The sequence below is a fragment of the Corvus kubaryi genome, unplaced genomic scaffold, assembly GCF_017639235.1.
Source record: "Corvus kubaryi isolate FWS band 111438036 unplaced genomic scaffold, C.kubaryi_AGA036_p1.0 76, whole genome shotgun sequence".
NCBI lineage: Eukaryota > Metazoa > Chordata > Aves > Passeriformes > Corvidae > Corvus > Corvus kubaryi.
The window spans coordinates 12,332,268-12,346,754 of record NW_024582063.1 but is presented as its reverse complement, the minus strand read 5'-3'; the positions used below and the strand labels follow the sequence as shown (position 1 = coordinate 12,346,754).

Here is a 14,487-nt window from a genome sequence, read left to right as displayed (position 1 = left end):
CCATGCCAGGAACACTGCCTCAGGATTGTGCAGCCGTGGCTGTAGGTAGCTCTGGTCCAGACTGTGTTTAGATACTTGAAATGATGAAAATATAGATTTCTTTTTGGCAGATTATACATACATGTTGCCATCTTCCTCCTCCAGCCTTTCCCCACACCAAGAATATTCAGAAGATTGCAAGGTCAGGTATCCAAATATTAGGAAATCCAACTTTAATTGAACCTTGTAATGCTGCATGTATGAAGAAGCAAGGATTAGTTACACTATCACTGCTCGGGTTTTTTTACAGAAGTTCTTTTGTAGTTCAGTGGACAGTGCAGATTTGCTCTGGTGGTGAATCAGGAACATAGAGTGTTCCAGATGATCATCTCCAACAGCACTACTACCTGAGCTGCAAGTTGAATGTGATAAAGAGAGTAAGACCAGGATCACAAGAAGGGACATGCCAAAGCTATTTAGTTTTGCCCTTGTGATTTGCATTCTGTTCCTGCCTCTCCCAGAGAGCTGTTTTGTGCAGGTAAGCAAGTCATTCCAAGCAGAGTTGGGAAAGGAGGTCACTATGGTGAATGCTTAGCTGGATACCTTGCAGGCATGATTTGCAGGAGTTCAGAGCACACACAGCTGAAGCCAGAGGGAAGTGCATTTTGAATATTAAAGCATTATGGGGTGCTGACTCGTCAGTGAAACAGGTCATAATGTCTCAGATCAGACATCTAAAACCAGTCAAGATTTTTTAGTCTTCACAACTGTCTGCTCTGCCCTGCAGAATAGATAGTGCCATCCCTTCTTTACGTGCACATCGTTATAAGCGATTTATAAAGCACTCCATATCACCATGAATGAGAGCCTCAGGTTACTTAGCCATTCTGTCTTCCATGCCTGTTTAGAATATTTTGGAATATTTTGAATAAGAAAGGTTCAAAGCCATGTATTAAATGTGTAGAGAATAGAAAGATTTCTTCCCTGTGATGGGGAAGTCCCTGGTGTTGCATAGTTCACGTCTGCATTATTATGTGAGACACAAGAGTTTGCATTTTTGTGGTGTCTTGTGCAGGGAGCACTTCCATTCAGCACACTGGGGAGAGTGCTCAGCACTATCTTACTTCCTTCTCAGTTGAAGAGGCACAAACCAGCTCCTCAAAGACCTTTGAAGGATATGGAAAAGACAAATGTAAAATCTGTATTAGACAAATATATTGGTATCTATGTTAGGTTTTCTGCTGAAGAACTCTGGTTACTGATTGAATACTATTTATCAGTCGAAGAGTCTGCGTATATATTTACACTTTATGCAAAACTAAGTAGCTCCTACTCCTTCTGTAAATTTACTTGGAAGAGGGCCTCCAAGTAATTCATACAAACCATGTTACGACTTAGTGATCCACCTGAGCATGCCAAGGCCTCTGGAATGCTGTATCTGCTGAAGATGCAGATGAAGTTGCAGGGAGCCACCCCACTGATGTCTGGGATGGAGATACACTGTTCAAGGCTCTCAGAGCCTGCTAGAGGATGCCCTGATGAAAGCTAGAAGTTTCCTAGCAAGTTTTGAGCCGGCTGTTACACATTTAGACTACAGTTGTATGGAAATGCCAGAGCCTGAGGTGTTTCAGTAAGAGAGATAACAAGTAAGTCATGCGACTTCCAGAGAGGTGTAGACCTGCCCATATAAATAGAAGTGTCCTGGCTCACTAAAGGTGCAAAATCCAGAAGCCACCTAGGTGGCAACAGCTGTGTGAAGCAAAAAGAGTGTGAACAACTTCCTGGGATCTCTTTAATGTGAACATCTTGGGAAGAAACATAGAGTCCCGGTTCTAGAAATGCCCCAATCACACTAGGGTGGTTAGGATCAGCAGGCCTTTAATGTGAATCAAAACTTGCGGTAGTAGAGTGAAGAATATGTATGTGTAGTCTCATTTCAGAGTATTTTCTGAAAGAGGGCAAAACCCGATTTGCTCTCAAGTGAAATCATTGGTGCATCATCTTGCCAATGAAAAGGGCCAATGGTTCTCTCATGGAGTGAAAACGCTCTTGAAAAAATCTTCAGAGATAGATATTTACCATTCAGGATTGAGACTTGGGGCTGTTTACTTGTTACACACCTGCAGGAGAACTGTCCCTCAGTTCTCCTTAGAACTTACTGCCCATAAGTAACCTGTAATCACTGAGTTGTTGAATAGGATCAACAGCACCTGCCTGTCTGTACAACTGCAGCTCAACAGTCTGGCTGACTTTTTTTGTTGGAATGTCAGAAAACTCTCAACAGATCCCACTGTACTGCATTGAAAGCAATTTGCAAGTAGGCATTGGGAGGCATCTTGATCTTGACAGAAAAAAGGAAGAACATCCTCTTGGTCATTTGTACTTAGCACCTGCAGTGGGAATGTTTTGTGGTCCTGGTAGCTTCTCACAGAGTGTTTGCAAACCTAAGTGTATTTTCATAGCATTGTGTATCTGTGTACATATATCAGCAAAAATATAAAAAATAATGTGAGCTGTTCTTTACACACATTTCATCCCTTAGATGACATCTGAAGAAGAACAGACAGTGTTGAGTGTGGACTGGAAGCTTTTCATGTAAGGATGGCTGGGGTTTTTTTTTTTCTTCATCGTGCATTCATACAGTGAGTGGTTTCTGTGGAGTTTTGCTCTTTAAGTGTATCTCTTACCTGGTGAGGAAATGAGTTTAGAAAATTGGCCAGTAAAGAAGCTTAGACTGTATTATGAACATTTTTTACATAAATTACTATACAAAAGATTTATGGCACTTTCCATAAGAGCAATTTTATGGCCACTTCTTTTCAAATGTCACCCTTTTTAAACAAGTAATACAAAACAAAGATAAAAATGAAACATAAACCATCCTAAAAGCAGTGTCACACCCCCATAGTATTTCATAAAGGTATCAGAAGAGATGCAAAGACTGAGTTCGTGAGGTTTTTAAGTTACTTTTTTGCTATTCTGCTCAAAAATGAATTCATTCAGTAAGTCACACATACACTTGAATCAGATATGTTGTAGTAATTTAGCAAGTGTCTTCTCTACTCAGATGTGCTCAATAGCCACAGTTTACAGGAATGTGCAACTCTTGTCCCACCCTTATGCTGAAAGAGGGATGAGAAATACCAGTGTAAACAAACATTTAGGAGGAAGTGTAGAACAAGATCAAAACATGTTGTAGCCTAAGAGGCCTTAAAAATCAGAACATTTTTCAGTAATCTGAAATTACTCTAAGTTCTAGTAAAGTGCAGAGTTTGCTTAGCAGTTGTCATCAGCTGAGTCAAGCTTGCATCTAGAATGAGGGTTATAGCACCGAAAAAGTTTAGTGATGTCGAAATAAATAGCATTTTTATGCTTGTTTTTGTGTCTTGCAAAAAGTTCACTGATACACTTAATAATTCACATGAATTGGCTTAATTAAAGAAGAAGGAAAGAGAACTTTTGCATTGAGACTTATAATTGTCTTAGCAAGATTTACTGGTGTGTCTGGAACTCGTAAAAATCAGTGGCTTTTGCAGGGGGAACTTTACTTCTTTTTGACGAATTACATTATATAGAAAATGTGAAAGTACTGTAATTTTTTACTTTGTATTCCCAAATTTATGTCAACACCTTACAAGTTTTTGCCAGCCCACTTTTACAACATTAGGTCATCACATGGATGAAGGAACTGTTTGCTTTCTAGAATACAATGCCACTAATTAAAGTTGAAAGTGAATGGACTGAATTAGAATCAGCTCATCCATCAAAGACTGGCTACTGATTATTTACTGACAGTGCTTCATTTAGCTCTATTAATTACTCAGTGGCACTGTTATGTAAAGGTCATGCTTGAAAAATAAGAAAGAATACATGAAAAATTACTGTATGTGCTCAGTGTTGGAGTCTGGAAGTGGTAAATGTTAAACAGAGTGCTCATGTGAATAATCTATTAAATGTGGTTTTTTTCTTATCAGCATTTTCATTGTGAGTTAGTAAACAGGAGAGCAGCTTACGGATCTCGACAGACTCCTTATGCAGGCTGTGATGGTCATGGCTGTGACTCCATAGCAATAAAGGGAAGTTTGGCTTTCTTTTACTGCTTTTAAAATAGATTTCTCTTTTTTCTTTTTTTTAATATTCTGCCCAAATTATATGGGTTTACAGGTATTGCAGGGAGAAGAATTTTTTGTACTTTTTTGTACTCATTAGCTACTCTTACCTTATTCCTTTATCCCTTAAATAATAATCCTCTTACCATCATTCCCCAGATGTCACTCTAAAATTCCATCTATGATACAGAGGTAAATGTCTCTCCTGTGTTTCATAACATACAGCTCATTCATATTCAGTAACCTTCATCAGTGCTAAGCAAAAACTTCTGTGTAGTTGGTACGTGCCTAACAAGAGACTTCAGTCATACATTTAATTCTAGTTATTGATACTAGTTTTGAGACTGTATTTACCTTCATTTTTTCCAATAAGGACATAATCTGAATTAAAAAAAGATACGTTCTCACTGGGAGTGTTTTAAAAATGAGGTGAATATTTTTACCTTATAAAAAGGAAAACCATGAGTTCTGTAGGTTTAGGCAGGGGATACTGTCTTTTTGCTGTTTAAATTAGAATTAGCCATTAGGCTTGGAGGGGGGGAGGTTCTGCAAAAGTGGTAATGTAAGTGATAAAGTCCAAACGCTCATTTCCTCTGACAGATCTGTGAGCTGTGGTTGTTTTGTAATAAAACTCTTTGTGTACAGGAGCATGGCTCACATGGGAAAATCTTATGTATACATATATATATATTTTTTTTTTTTTTTTTAAAGGAAAAATAGTGTAGTTACTGAGTTGAAAAATACTGTTTGGTTCACATTCCAAAAAAGGGCATGAAAAGATGATGAATATGTGTGTGCTCTTTTGCTCAAGAAGGGACTTCAATTTTCTGTTCAGTCCTGAGCTGTAAGTTTCCATGCTAATCAGACATGTTATTAACTCAGATCTGTTTATAATCAAAGTCAAAGCTGAGAGCAGCATCACCACTGCTCTACTCAGAGACTACAACTATTAAGAAATTAGTTGTGATTAGTTTGTTTTGTAATGGTGTTGTGTTTTGACATCGTGTTGCGTGATGTCAGGAAGGGCCTCTTTTTAAAGTCATCCTGAAAAAGCACGGCTATAAAACAGACTCGGGCAGGAAAATGGAAAACATATGAAGCAGTTGTACGTCATCTAGGGAATAGAGGATAGAAATGATCTAATTGCCTTTGATTTTATGAAACGCTATGAAAAGGAATCTGCTTATATATTAGATTTTACATAAATGGTCATTTTAAGAAGTGGAAAGTTTGATGTTTGTAACTTAAATTGACACAGTGCAATTGCAAGAGCCATCTGCCAACCATCCAGATGCAGTTACCATTTCTGCATTTTCTTTCTTTTTTTTTTTGGTTGGTTGGTTTGTTTGTTGGGGGGTTTTTTGTTTTGTTTTGCTTCTCAGTTGTCCTCTTTTAATCCTAGTTCTCAGAAGGGTGATAACACTCTTATTGTAGAGACTGGATGGGTACGAACACCCGTTTACTTTCTATGTACTGTTACTGCTTTTATTCTGCCCAGTTGTTTTTCTGGTGGCAGGACACCTATGCATTGTCTTGCTGTGGAGTTGCACAATTCCTGTCTATGTCAAAGCAGAACATATTTTATTTCAACACAGGAAATGAAGTTTCTAACCTCACTTTATTTACCAGTTCTTTCTACTCTTTGGTTGGACCAATGGGATTTTTTTCCTTTTTAAATTTGAAGGTTTTTTAAGTTTTATGAAGTTGAGGCATACATAAACACAGTATTTTAAGTAAAAAATACATCTGCAGCACTGCCTCACTCGGCTCTCTTATATTTCATATGCTGAGAATAGAAAAAGCTTGATTATTCCTGAACACCAAAAGGAAGAAAATCTTTAATACAACAAAGAAGTGATTAGGTGAATTTTTCCATTTGCAAATCTAATACTACAGGTATTAGCAACTGTGATGCTAAATCTGCCATCATTTGGATGTGAATCTGCCATCTTGCTTGATAGTCATAATTTTTTACAGTGATGTACCAGAAAACATGAGATAAATCCCCAGTTTTGTCAAGCAATCATTCAGTGATCATCGTTGCTTTAAATGTCCATGCTTGCCTCTGAAGTAAAAATACTGCTTCATTTACCAGGGTGTTATGAGGTACCATATTGATAGTGATCTATTAATATTTATACCTCAATGGGCAGCACTTTGTGCAAGAAAGTAAAAGATATTTTACCAGTTCAGATGGTAATGGTCTACCTAAAATACTTTTTGTAATTTCAGTTGGAGAACTTACCCTGTATGTTTGCCTTGAAAACATCCCTACTGTTGGTACCCTGTTCTTTGTGAGATTTTCTCTCAGGGCTGTTACACAAAGCTTCCTTGCAGATTCACTTCTCTTTCTGTTTGTTCTGAACACAGTATATGTTTACAAAAATTGCATTACTCTTCGATCTAGAATGAACTTCAGTTAACAATTCGCAGTATATGACCAATTTCAAAATGCTTTGTTAGGCAAGGAATATGTTCTGCTTTTCTCCTTTACCTATATTTTATCATGGTTGTCCTTAAAATCTCTGTATATGCTCTTAATACATCCTTTCAGTTCCCTATAATATTACCGAGGCTTTAACAGAGAACAATTGTATAGTTGGAGGACACGTAATAGGCTACTAGAAGAAATATTTACATCTGGCATGATCAAAGCTTTTGGACTATATGAATGTGTATGTGGGAGGTCTAATTTTTATGTGGGCGGATTCACAAAGACTAAAACACTTCAGTACTTAGCCCCTTTCCCTTTATGAAAATTCAATTCCTCAAAATGAAAAAGTATGTAGTACCTGATTCTTATCTTTATTTTTCATTTTTATGAGTAGTATTAACTATTCTGCTTGTAACTACTTGTTTTAAGTCATAGAGAATTTTTTTTGGTATTTCAACCCCTGTAGTGGCTTATTTAGTGAGGTGCTTATCTTGCTCGTGATGTTTTTGCATGTTGGAACATACACATGTTTTCAAATTTTAAAAACTCATATTTTTAACACAGTTTTGATAGTCTGTAGAACTGCTGTGGAAGGAGCTCTGCTGTATTTTCAGTTTATAGCAATAGCTACATCTCCAGGTTTGGTTTTTGCTGGTTTAGTTCCTCTGGCAGTAATCAGCTGTGAGCCCCTGCCATTTGAATTTCTTTTTATTCAGTTACTTTAAATAGTTACATTATGAAAGCCTATTAACACTCAGTCATTTAAATAATCTTAGCATTTTGTTTGCAAGGCTCTGATGGGAACATTGGGGATGATAGCTGAGCTGGGCTAACAGCTTGCTGAACGGGGAGGTGTCTCTCTCCCTTTGGCTTCTTCCCTTCCTCCTGCCGTCCTGTGATCTTCCCTTCCCCGGCCCCCAGCTACACCAATCCTGACTGCAGGGTAACCAGCTCAGCTTGCCAGCCAAGCAGAAGAGCCCACACGCCAGAGCTGCGTGCCAAATGCCTGTTGTGCTATTCTGAGCCTTAGTTTACCAGGTGATCAGCAGAGTACCTGAGCTGGCTCCCAGGTAAGCATCAGGGGCCTGGGGGGCTGTGGTGAAAGGGGAGCCACCTGCCCTTTTTGCCCGTGGTGAACTTACGTCTTGCTCAGGGCACTCTCTGAAGTCACAGCATGAGTCACAAACACAGCGTCGTGTGTAATACGTGGCTTCTTGAAAAGCAGCCCTGCCTTTACAGGCAGATGATGATGTGAGGAGCACTTCTTGTAAACAGTGAAGACCATGCATTTCTTTTTAGAAGACACACATCTTTTGTGGGTGTCTTAAAAGATTCTGTGCATGCTTACAGCATCCATGGCGGTTACTTCTGGAGGTGGAGGTCATCAAAGCAATAGAACATTTTCCCCCTGTGAAAGTGTTTTTTACCTATTAAATCATGGGTACCATTGTAACTTTGCTTGCTGTTGCTCATTTGGATTACTTCAGCACTCCAAGCTTAGGACAGTTAATATACTTCTTTTGGATATATACTACATCTCTTTGTTGTCCTTACAGCACTGACAGTCCACAAATCTAATCCTGAACTATTCTAGCTTCAAATTTGTGTAAACTGGTATCAAAGTCAGTTAATGTCAGTGTGTTCTGTAAGTAACAGCAGCTGAGGAAGCATTTCAGAATCCATGGAGCCATTCCTGATACTCTGCAGGAGTAGGATGGAATGAGCCGGTAGAAGTGAAAATTGCTCATCTGCCAGACTTTGATATGTTGTTGAGTCTCTTTGAACACCTGAAGTACCAAGATGCTGCTGTGCTAGCTTCTCTAGCACAAAGCCCTTGCAAGGTAGGCAGGGTCTTACCCAGATTTTGGAACCCTGAGTTATCCAAGTGATGTGGCTTTGTTTTTCTCAGGTCTCAGCATCAGAACTGACACACGAGTTTTGTTGATCAGTTAAATGGCATCTGCAGTTCACAGAAAGGTGGTCAGTGTGTTCAGGATCTTCATGCTTTTCCTGGGTGCTATACTTCCTTTGCATGTATCTCATGTATTTTTTTATCTTTTTTAGTTTGAAGAAGAAAAGTAACAAAAAAAGACTGACCTGCCATTTCCTTTGTTGCAACTTGTAGGATTCTCTACAAGACTGCTATACTCTGTGACCACAAAACTGCCTTTTCTTCTGTGTCATGCTGGTGAAAAACTACTAGCAAGCAAGTTTAGTCTAAGCAGCACCTCAGCATTACTTGTTTTGCTGCCTCTTGGTAGTTTTCAGCATGGTCACGTAATACCACAGTTAGAGGCCCCAGTCTATTTCTTGGTGCATTTCTCAGCAGTTCAGTGTTCTCATTCACAAAGAGAGCATCACTGTATGTATTTATACTTAAGGAGACTAAATGTTAAAAAGACCCCAGAAACTGGCAGTGCTATTTATAATTGGTCCTCCAAAGCAGCAACTAACTCAGCAATGGGAAATACCATGTTTGGTTTTTAGCTCTCAGAATCACCTAATTTGCTAAATAGTCAAATACAAATAAAGTGACGTAAGCAAGAGGCCTTAAATAAATAAATACTTATTATCGTAGGCATTCAGGAATCATCATAAAACTCAAAAAAGATCATCAGAATTCAAAAGAGCTGAGTTTAAAATACTGCATTTTGTAAGCATTCACAACCAGGATGTTTGTTTCAGGCTCAGAACACCACACTCCATTTTAATCTCTGTTCTTTCAGCTCTGAGGATTGCCAGTATTTCTGAGGTCCCTATGGCACTTGAATGAAACTGTTTCCTACCTAAACCTAAGCAAACCAAAACGAAGAGGACAACCATTGTGTCCATTATTTAGAGTATCAGACTGGTGCTAAATGGGGCACAGCAACAGGGAAAGCAAGGGGTTTTTTTTAAAAAAACCAAACAAGCAAACACACACCCCATGCCAAAAAAATCCACATAAAACCCCCCAACAAATTCCTGGAATGGAATGTCAGCAAAAACAATACCTAAAAATCCCAATACCTAAGATAAATGGGATGGAAATATTGCACTACACTACTTCTCAAGCACTCCCTCACAGAAAAAGCTCAGGGATGTCCTGATATAGTGATAATTCTTGCCATGAAGAAAACAGATTTGAACATTTGATTTTCCTGTCTAGCAGAGACAAACTGTGTATGTAACATTATTAGTGTCACGAAGAGATTGACTGCCTGCCTTCCTGTTGCTTGTTCAAGGAGATTTCCATTTACCCTCATCTAACTCCAAGATAAAGAAGGGACCATCTGGTCTTTCTCCTTCATTCCCTTCCTTATTATGGTCCTTTGTCCTCATGGTCTCAAATATTAATTCATCCTACCCAGTGTCCTTGGTACATTGCCTCATCTGTCAAGTGTCACATACTCATCTTTCCATTGGTCTGTTATGCCCTTAGATGTTTCCTGCATTTCCTTATTCCTTGGCACGTGTATTTGCCTAATCCTGGTGTTTTAATGTGAATTTCACTGCTGTGCCAACGTACCCCAGAACACCTGCAGCTGGCCTGAGGCCTCAGGAGGGGTTACAGCACAGGGGCCCATGCCCTAGCTCTGAACGTGGGTTGTGAGGGACAAGTCTTGGTTGACTGCTGTGCCTCCTACATGTAGATGATTGTTTCCTTTCATGAGAAATGCTTAAATACAGTCACACACAAAAAGTAAGGATTGCCTTCCACACCTGTATGGATTCTTACCAAATAATTCTGACTCTGCTGTGTTATATCCTCCCAAATTGCAGCCTTCAAGAATGGCATGTCCTTATGGCACCACTACTTAGAAGACAGTGAATTCAGTGAACATTTTTCGGTTTGCTGGTGACTGTGGACAAGGTTTAATTTTGCCAAAATCCTTTTTACAGTAACAGGGATTTTAAAGGGGCTTGTCCACTAGCTCTCCTCCTTCAGTCCTCTTCTTGCTCCCCTTTTAAAAAGAAAAAAAAATTGCGTTAAAGTTACAAGTGGAGAAACTCCTACCTGTGGACACACAGGACTTCTGGCATTTTTATATACTCTGTTATCAAAGGCAGCCCTAGGACCCAAAGAGTTAAATCATCATCTCCCCATATGAGAGCAGTGAGGAAGTTTAGGGAAGAAATATGGTGTGGATGATGACTTTGTGTACAGCTCTGGCATGATGCCAAATCCTGTATAAATATAGCTCTGTGATGGTGTCATAAACAGTGTCTGCCCCTCCCTCCTCAAACATCTTTTCTAAGCCTGTCTTCGTGCCTGATCTCTCTTACATGTGTGTGTATATATGTATATCTTGTTATATATAAGAGATTACACTCCAAATAATTACTTGTTTTATATCCCAGCCCTTTAAAACCATATCATGTGTTCGAGGTTTTGAGTTCCAGTGAAAACGTTACATCAGATCTAAGGCATAGCTGTTGTTTGGCAAAAATAGTCACCATGTAATAGTGACAGGACTGTCTGGAGATGTTTCTAACAGACATATCTGTGTATTTAAACCCAGATTAATAAATGTCACTACATGGGCAGGAGAAAAAAGAATTAAGCATCAGCATTTTCAGTTGCTTCATGTATTATTCTGGAATTGAGAGAAGGCCCAAAGTGGCACAGAAGTAAACATTCATTTCATTTATTCGCGGTGTAATTTATCATTCTACATGTGTTTGTGTAAGTTCGGCATCTGTTTTCAAGAAATCATTTTTGTGCTGATTTTATTTGAAAATGTTTGCGGTCTTGCTCTATATTCTTACACATATTTTATCTCAACAGAGTTTGCATTTAGGATAGTGAATGCTCCAGTGGCCTTGGATTTAGCATTTGGCATACTGTGTGAGCTGCTCCAGCGGTGGGGAGAGGTCCGTGCTGGTGTCCCGATCCTGCTGGAGTGGCTGCTGGGAGACAGCGACCTGCAAAGAGATGGGGAAACTCCTGCCCTGGTAATTTTAACAAGCATTTGCTCTATAGCATGTTAGAAGCACTGTGGTTCTGCAGTCTTGCGGCAGGAAGAGAATGAAATGTCTCGTCTGATGAAACCTGATGATTGCCACTGCAGTACTAACTGATTTACAGTCTTTTTAAAAAATTCACATGGATATTATTTAGAATGAAAAGAGTTTTATGTCTGTTTCCTGGTAATACCAGCATAAAATTAAAGAGATCAATAAGCAAACATTGAAATAAATCACAAGGCATTGTTGACTGAAACATTTTGAGGCTGAAATGTAATTATATGCAGTATTATTGCAGATGATGGCTTCCCTTGAATTTAAACTGCTGCTCGGGGTGCCAGGCACATCTGGGCATTCAAAACCAGTGTTCTCCCAATGCTGGCTTTCCCAGAGATGGAATTTAAATATTTGGTAACTTTATTCCATCATCCATGTGACTGGTTCTGTGCAATGAAAACAGCCTTGCTTCCATCAGTCACTGATTTCAGAAGGATTATTTCTGTAAAGATGAGCTTTGCCATACTGGTTCTGTAAAACTTACTACTGTATAATACACGGTGTTCTTTTTGTCTTGAAAAGACTGTAAAAATCAAAATAATGCTAGAAGCTAAACTGGAAGGAGCAGGAGCAGCTACATGTTTGAGAAATTGTTGACAATTAATATGAGCCATGAAATATATTATGAATCTTCTCTTAAGCCTGTGGTTTAGGTGTGCATTTCTGATGTTTCACTGACTGATACAGTTTTCCTTTTTTCATTTAATCCAGTCAAAAAGCTCCATGATATAGCAAATTACCATACTGCTTACAGAGGTCTTTGTGAAATACAAGACTGTTTCATAGGGGAAGGCAAGCACATGTTAAGGATTAGGGCTACTCTTTACTTCCACTATTTCCCAAGACTTGTGCCATAACTGCCTGATTTTTGAAGGTAAAATTTCTTTGGCAAAGTAGGAACCTTTTTTACTGTGTTTTCCCAAACCTTTAAAATAAGGCATATGAATTTTTACTTTTTTTTTTTTTAATTATAAAAAGCTGTTCTATGACAGCCTCTATTGTTATTGTTTCTGTATATATCCTTTTTTTATATCTTTTATGATTTCCTTATTGTTATCAAACCGCAGGTCATTTTCTAATCACTGTTGGTTTTCTTTTTGTTAAGGAAGAAGATGATTCCCTGTTTGATAAAGGGGAAGTGAATTTTTGGGCAGAGAAGCTGACTCATGTTGGACAACTTAGTAAGCACCTTTTACATCTGATATCAGTGACTCGTCTCACCTTACCAGATCACGGGGAACTTACTCGACTATCAAGAATAGCACTGGACCAAGCCCAGCTCATTGAACACCTTCTTAGAGCTCTACCTCTGGCTCCAGAGTTTTCCAGAACTCCAGAATTCACAAGATTGGCTATTCAAAAGGAGAGAATATCAGTCTGTCTTAAAATACTAAATCTGCTGAAGTCTGATGACACTTGCAGAAATGAAAATCTGGAAAAGTAGATTACTAAAAGTTCTTCCTCAGGGAGCCGGACACATTACTGGATGGGCAGGGAGACTGAATTCCAGCAATGTTCAAGGAATCAGGGATTGCTGTGAGGAGTCCAGGAAACCTGCAGTACTTCGGTATTCAGGCTAGAACTACATTTTTTATATTGATTGTCCATTGATAATTTTTTTTTTATAGGACATGCAGTGGGAGACTTTTCCTTTTAAATGCATTTGCTAATTTCATTCAGCTGAGCATTGTTTATTACAGCTACTGTAGGAAGTAAAGCAGCTAAACCTAATATTTTCCATTCATCCAGGTGCAGGCCACCTGTAGTTCTGTTACATTTTATCCCACATTTTTACCTCCTGTATCGTAATACCAAGTTTATTTTTTTGTCTCCTTTCAAGATGTAGCATGTTAATTATTAAACTAATATGCTTTTTTTTTATCTTTAAGTATTTCTAATAGAAAAACAAATTGTGGCTTCTTCATTTATGGCAATTTTTGGAGTACATTTTAAATTTTACTGCATTTTCCTCTGGAGGAAGACAAGGATTTTCCCTTTGGTAGTAACCTTGTTTTGAACATGAAAACAGCATTAGTTAGACTTCTGCATGCCTCTTTTCTCCTTTAAATCAAATAACTACTTTCATAAAATGGCTCTAAAATGAAGACTTGCTGTGTTCAAAACGAAGCAGCTGTTCCATTGCAATCGAAACAGTTTCATCTTTACTTCAAACACCTTGCTCTGCAGGCAGGCCTGGAAAGTGAGGTTCTGCCGAGGAGTGAGGCCCCTTGGAAGTGTACCAGAGGTGTTTTGTGCTGGCTTTTGGGAGATGCTCTCACCAGGTGGGGCAGCTCTAGGGACTATTCTGAGTGCTCCAGGGTCTTGCTGTGTCTAAAACACAAAAATGCTTATTGTGCTTTGAATGGGTTTTTTTTCTGCGAACTGGAATTGGGTTTAGATATGAAAATGAGACATCAAAAATAAATACTGATGTGAAAAGGTTGTGTTACCTTCTGTAGCCAAGGGATGCGACTGGATGTGTGGCTGTGGTGTGGCTGGGCCCGCCACAACACGGATGTGCGTCCCTGTACGCGGCTATTTCGGTGTCCTTGGAAGAAGAACATGTCCGATGAATGCCTAGTTGCTTTCAGCCTCTTCACCTGATGGTGTCTGCGCGCAGTTTAGCCCTAAATCTCGGTGATGCCCAGGTCAGGCCTGAGCGCCTGGGCCCGCGGCCGGGCCCGCCGCAGCAGCTCGGCGTAGTGCGCCGCACGGCCGCCAGGTGGCGCCACAGCACCGCCGCGCACGGCCGGGCCCGCGCTCCCGCCAGGCCGGGATGGCATCGGCATGGACGCGCTCGGGCTCCCGGGGTGCCGGCATCGGGATCGCCATGGACGCGCTCGGGCTCCCGCGGTGCCGGCATCGGGATCGCCATGGACGCGCTCGGGCTCCCGGGGTGCCGGCATCGGGATCGCCATGGACGCGCTCGGGCTCCCGCGGTGCCGCGCTCGGGCTCAGCCT

At 39.8% G+C, this 14,487-nt stretch overlaps 1 protein-coding gene across 4 annotated transcripts in view; it reads left to right on the top strand.

Annotated features, from left to right (window-relative positions):
* Nucleotides 1-13,965, top strand: part of THADA (THADA armadillo repeat containing) — a 220,053-nt gene extending 206,088 nt beyond the window's left edge. For all 4 annotated transcript variants that reach the window (XM_042051827.1, XM_042051828.1, XM_042051829.1 and 1 more), the window contains 2 exons: nt 11,291-11,457; nt 12,632-13,965. In XM_042051827.1, the coding sequence (XP_041907761.1) occupies nt 11,291-11,457; nt 12,632-12,970 (506 nt within the window). In that variant the 3' untranslated portion in view covers nt 12,971-13,965. The remainder of the gene's footprint in view (nt 1-11,290; nt 11,458-12,631) is intronic.
* Nucleotides 13,966-14,487: the final 522 nt, after the last annotated feature.